The sequence below is a fragment of the Glossina fuscipes genome, unplaced genomic scaffold, assembly GCF_014805625.2.
Source record: "Glossina fuscipes isolate IAEA_lab_2018 unplaced genomic scaffold, Yale_Gfus_2 26, whole genome shotgun sequence".
Lineage (NCBI taxonomy): Eukaryota > Metazoa > Arthropoda > Insecta > Diptera > Glossinidae > Glossina > Glossina fuscipes.
In genome coordinates, this window is record NW_023998421.1 from 2,833,458 (window position 1) to 2,839,921 (window position 6,464).

At 32.5% G+C, this 6,464-nt stretch overlaps 2 protein-coding genes across 2 annotated transcripts in view; one reads left to right on the forward strand and one right to left on the reverse strand.

Annotated features, from left to right (window-relative positions):
* The window catches only part of LOC119635241, a 27,160-nt gene extending 26,550 nt beyond the window's left edge, over window positions 1–610 (reverse strand). The window contains exon 1 of the mRNA XM_038029923.1: window positions 345–610. The gene's annotated coding sequence lies outside the window, so the exon portion shown is untranslated. The remainder of the gene's footprint in view (window positions 1–344) is intronic.
* Window positions 611–4,225: 3,615 nt separating this feature from the next.
* Window positions 4,226–4,815, forward strand: LOC119635245. The gene is made up of 2 exons (XM_038029927.1): window positions 4,226–4,520; window positions 4,581–4,815. The coding sequence occupies exons 1-2, from the start codon at window positions 4,280–4,282 to the stop codon at window positions 4,745–4,747; spliced, it is 408 nt and encodes a 135-aa protein (XP_037885855.1). The 5' UTR covers window positions 4,226–4,279; the 3' UTR covers window positions 4,748–4,815.
* The last annotated feature ends 1,649 nt before the right edge of the window (window positions 4,816–6,464 follow it).

Below are 6,464 nucleotides of genomic sequence, written 5' to 3' on the forward strand. Positions count from 1 at the left end.
TAGGTTATGTTTGACTCTTTTCTTTATTTCTTTATTTCAATTGAGTAACACGCTGAAGTTGGTTGTGCACACCCCAACGACAGCATGAAGACTGTAGAAATTAAGAATCTGAAATTTGTTTTTTGATAAATACACATTTAACCGCAATTTTTCAATGTAATAATTGCTGATATAATGTAATTATATGCGAATATAGCAACATCGCCTCCTCTGTCCGGTTATAATAAATGAAATGTAAACTTTTTTTTTTTTTTTTTGCCTAAGCCAATAGATTTGTGGCTTATATGTCCATGAAATGTAAATGAGACTTGTTAGAAATTGCACTTTGTGTTTTATATACTCACCTAACAAAAGTGGAGATGTAGAGGAAATATTCTAGAAGCAAAAAATTTGCCTTTGCTCCCAACACACAAAGTACTATGTTGTAAAATCAATCAGCACTTAAGTTTAAAAAAAAAAAATGAATTTAAGTTTGCAAGCTTCAACCTTGGACTGCTTAGACGAACAAGATTTATTGGAATGACAAAATGATTTTCCACAATGCTGCCAGATGTACAGCACAGTTGAAATGTACGGAGCCAGAACGTTACGCTTTATGCACTCGCAGCACAAAAATTATGCTCGATCGAGAGGTTTTTATGTAAAATAAATCCCCATCTTAAACTTTCTATCATCAAATTAGAAAATTCTCAGATAAAAAAACTCGAAGCAATGCTGACGTAACATTGCCAGTTGCAAAAGCTTAAACGGCGTTTCTTTACGTCAACCACGAACTTCCTCTAACTACAAACTAGAGAAAAATGAAATGAGATAAATAACAATTATTATACACTACAAATCTGGCGGCAAAGGGTATACTAAGTTTGCACCAATGTATGTAACGTTCAAAAAGACTTAAGACAGACCCATCTTTTATTACGCCAATCGATTCAAACTTTTCTCTCAAGCTTTAAGATTTAAGACTGTCTGCTTATCTAATTGCCTTCAGGTAGACCGAATCGCGAAGACCCATTTTTTGAATGTCATCCCTTAAAAGGGTTTCCGTCAAAAGTGAGCTTTTACATGGAAATAAAATGTAATTATTGATATTTTATCAAGAGAAATTTTGAAATATCGTATTAGACTAAGTGTGGTGAATCCTTGACTTGACTAGAAATTTTTTTTTCATAATTAATTTTAATTATTACAGTTTAATATCTGGCGATACATGTTCTTAAATATTTCTTTTTAAATGGAACATTTTGCCACTTTACCGAAACTATCATACCAACACAGCATACTCGCCAGGCACGTTCCTCTTTTTAAATCACGTAATTTTAATTTATAAATTTCCTCATTTTCAAGTTACTTTTGAACAACACTTACATATATATATATAAATGTTTTTTTATGATTGTTTCATTTATGAATTTACTATTTCTCTGCTTTAGTATACATACACTGCTACTTGTATTCACATATGCAGGCGAGTAGTATATGTATGTAGGTATATACAATCGAACCCAAAAATAGTGAACGTTAACAAAAAAAATTCTATTATAAATTGTGCATTCAGCTATTCGCATAGCTGATGAGATTACTGTATTCACCAAATCTTTATATATACGTAGATATATATGCTTTTCTGCAAGCGCCTTTTAAGGTTTGTTTTTTATTCCCGAGTTATCTAAAAATAATTCAACGTCTAAATAAGCATTATGAACTTAATACGATTTTGATACCACTACCTTATCTAAATGAAAAAGGTACTCACTTATTAAAGCCACCGCGGCAAAAATTCAATCAAAAAACCAATAAGAAGCAAATTTTTAAACTTTTAAAAAAAGTTTTTTGGCCTCTAAATATCATAATAATAATAATAATAATAATATTTTAATAATATTTTTGCCACGGTGGCGTTAATACGTAAGTACCGTCAAAAATTCAAGAAATAATTTGACAGCTGATATGTGTTTTATTTATGTCTTCGTCTTAAACAAGAAAATAAAAATTAGCGTAAGGATTCCCGGTATAAAAAAATCATCATGACCGTGTTAATGTTTCGTAATATTAACTGGGGTAACCACTGGGTAAAACGATTGACAACAAAACAATCTTGAAAGATTTTTGCTCTGAAACGAATAATTTTTCGCAACTGTCACATATGTAAACACACTCTGTGCATGTACACGAAGATTCAGCGTACATCCTCGGTTTAGGTAATGTTCCTGGTCATCACGGAGATTTGGAATTTTCAATTGGATGATCTTGCGTTGACTATTGTCTGCCACGGTATTTTTCACTCATTTAACACGATGGAAAATATGCCCACGAGATTAAAAAGTTCTTCTTCTTATCCTTTCCAGATTCAATTTTTATACATAGAGAGTATTGTTTTTTAACTACTAAAACATTAGTTGCATGTGCTTGTTTAACAAACCAAAAACAAGAAACTTTTGTTCTTTTCCATCACATCTCCGTCATACTGTTTTTTAAGCTTTCTCTTCTTTCTCAAAATGTAAAACAGTTGACCTTCGCACAATTATTAGTTTCGTTTTCATTTCGAGAAACTTGAAAAAACTAACATCAATGCATGGCATAGAGCGCTTAATATATACGCCGTCTGTGGTTAACTTTTCAGTTGGCATTCCTGCTCGCTTATCGATATATTTGCGACTATTTGTAAAAATGGAAATTAAAATGAACTGTAATCACTGTGCGTTTTTTCGTTGTTAAATTTGTGATCGCGAAAATTGAAAAAAATAAATAAGGGCTTTCGTTATCTTATTTATATAGAATTTTTTTATATTTACTCAAGCCGCCGTTCAAGATGGGTTTGCAGGCACACTTGGAAATAGATCATTTGTTAAAAATGAGGCGTTATGTGAACGTCTGTCGGATTTCCGTCTTTGTATTCTGAAGTTCAACTCTTAGGTATGATTTTTGAAAAATTCAAAGTCAATTATGTAACTAAACCTGGTGCACTGAGCGAAGCAGAAGTGTACATTTATGATATTTCCCATCGAACCGTAACCAATCATAATGCATGTGAATTCCTTGCGTTTCCTTACACGTATGCATTTCTCTTTTTGCTTCGTCCAGCTATGTTACAAAAATTGAGATCGAGAACCAACAGTTAGAAAACTCTGCGGTAAACGTATAATTGTTAATTATTAGAAAACATCGATCGGTGTACCTTTTTACTTGCCTTGCAATAAACTACACATAGCCCGCTTTGCTCTCACGTTGTACATACATACACTTTCCGCGGGTGATATACGTGATTGTATGATTTGTGAGATACAGTTGACAGTTGACGTACACAGATATATTGTAGTAAGCATAGACTGTCACTGTTTACTTTCCTGTAAAAGTGGTAGTAGCAGTAGTTTACGCTACAACAATAAAACTTTTGAACGTAATCAAATATAAATATAAGTAAACATAAGCATAATACAATATGTCTGGGAAAATAAACACCAGAAAGTAATTAGAAAAAAATAATATTTCGCTGATTCTTGCTCATAGAGTATCAGATTGGACATATAAGCAACAAATCTATTGGCTTAGTCCATCTCTGTTCAACATACCAAAAAAAAAAAAAAAAAAAATAGAGTGTCAGCTAGACTTTAATGTATTATTATTATTATTATTATTTTAATTTTAGACTAATGAAATGAATTCTTAGACTAAAAAAAAGACATTGAGCACTAGCAACACAGGCTATCGGCTCTAGACTTTAATGTAGATATCTGCTTCTTTGTAATAAACGATATAAAACGATTTAATCAACAAACACAGCACTTTCGTTTTCGTTCTGTTAGAACATATCAGATAAAATAACCGATGACTCAGTCACACTAATAGTCTAATAGTAGAATGCGATTCTGAATTAGTACAATTAAGTATATTTCGAATTACTGCTTCTGGTACAAGAGTGTAAAAATTTTTAAAAACTGAAATTATAATGTATGCAACATATTACACACTTCCCTAGATTAATACGGGCACTGAAATCTGTTTTTGTGAGAATTTTTTTAGGCGGTGTATGAAAATTTCAATCACATTGAAACATAATTGACGAAGTTATCAATAAAAGAAAAATAGTAGGATTGATCGGCCATATAGCTTTTTTGATTTTTCATATGTATGTGTCCCATCACATTACGTAAGTACAATTCCATTACATATATATTGAATTCTGTAATCGCATAAATAAGTTGCTGAACACACAAGAATTTTCATTTCGAGGTTGGCTGCGCGCCTCGCTAGGTCGCTGAGTTAGTTTTTTGCTAATGAAATGGTTGGCGACCACCTTCTTGCAAGCGATGCTAATTCTGAAAGAACTTCAAAATTCCAAAGGAATCATTTCATTCTTGTATATCTGGCTACCGAGACATTACTGCAACAGTCGTTACAAAAACTGGTCCCCGGCTACATGGTAACTGAAAGAATGTCAAGTCTAAAGGAGTGCGAAGAAGTATCTTCAAGTGTCAGACTGCGAAGGATAATGGTTATACGTTTTGAAAAGTTCTATATGGGTAAACCAAGTGCATATGAAAATAAAATATTTTAACAATGTTCGTATGTCTCTTTTCTAGATCAGATTTTCGAAGTTTCGATGACATTCCAAGTAGCTGCCAAGCTTCGGGTCTTGATTTCGTTTAAAAAAACAATTCATAGTTATTTCGTAAGGTATTCAGTTATTTTTCATGTGGAACTTTTTTTATGGGGTTCCTATCCACCGCATAAAAAAAATTCTTTTTAATTGTGCTGCGAAAACTATTGCTTATAGTTATTTGTGAAATTTTGTGCAATTTTTTAGGCGGTCTTTATCCAATGCACAAAAACAGGTTTGAGTATACTTGTAAAACATTTTTTTTAAAGCATTATGATATAATTTACGATTTGTGACAAATATTATTATTATTATTTTTTTTTATTATTATATAGACGACCAAACACTCAAGAGATATCAGTGTACTGCTTGCTATATCTAAATTTAGGTTACGTCGTTTTTACGATATCTTAGTTTAAATAAAAATATAAAAAAGTTTCGTACAGCACGGTATCGGTACAGCAGGGTGCAAATTAACCATCTTAAGCGATGAACGCTTGTATGTAATATGGTAATTATATATTAGAAGTAAAAATTAGTTCGGTGCGTTTTTTATGTTTCAAAATGAATAGATTAAGCAAAGTATTGTTTCCATCTCTCAAGTAATTTTTTGAAGCCTATGTCGGAAAAAATGTCTGGTCACTTGTGGTGTGGTACAAAACAATAAACGTGAAAATCTAGCAGCATCCTTTGAAAGAAGCTACAAAAGTAAAAGTTCCCGCTATAGTGTGAGAATTTATATAGATGTCCGTAGCTGCTTCTTACAGTCATTCTTAAAACTCAGACCGAACTCCGGCTCGGTTGTTCCGAAAAAAAAAACAGAAAAAAAAATCAATGGAGTAACATCTGTCGAATGAAAATTTAGCCTAAACCTGCAGTGCACTGTTTACGTTAACAAGTACGGACAAACTTACACATTTTTTGTGGACCAAGACAACCCGGAATTTTTTACAGGAGGATGTTCTCAAGATGACGCACAAGGATAAAATTGGAAACTGAAAATTACAAAAAAATTTTTCTTAATAGATTGCTGCGATTATTTCAAATCAAATAAAATCAATGAATCAAATCACTAAAAATATATAAAAAGAAGTAAAAATATTGTAGTCTGCCACGGCTGAGCTTTAAATATTCGACGCCATTACATTTTTGTGGGAAGAGGCCGAAAAAATGATTCAATTTGGACCACTTTCTTATCTCCTCAATATACAAACGAACACGCAAGCTTAGATCAACTCAGAAAATGATTCTGAACGCGTCGGTGCCTGGTTGCTATATACGTACCCTCGTAATAAAAAAACTTGCGCCCAAAGCGGTGTATCCTACATGAATGCGGCATCGATAGCTGTTATAAAAGTTGTGAACAAAAATTTATTTGAAATTTTGGTTTTTCTTGCAGTTTTTAATAACATTTATATATATGGCGTAATCAGATAAAGAAACAGATCACGTGTAACTAAAGGTGTATCTATCTCAACAAAAGTGGCGAAAGACATATCCGTGTGATATGGTGACGACAGAGATGGAGAGCGTTGTGGCTTTACCGACCGAGCCCTCGCTATTGCTGCGAGCAAAATAAACTCAACTGTCTAGAGATTTGAACCCGTGAGCGCTTACCTCATGCATGGTTTATTGTCACACGCCTATAATGCACACAATCTATCTCTTTTTACATGATTTTTGTGTATAATAAGAGTATACGTTTTGTGTATATAAGAGTGGTTTTATGCTGACATATATCCATTATTTTGTGGACATTGAATCTAGCATAAAAAAGGCATGAGCATGAAATTTGTTTTTATTACTACTTAGCTCATATATCGTTTACATATAATTTGATTACTAATTTGAGTGAGCAATTGATCAG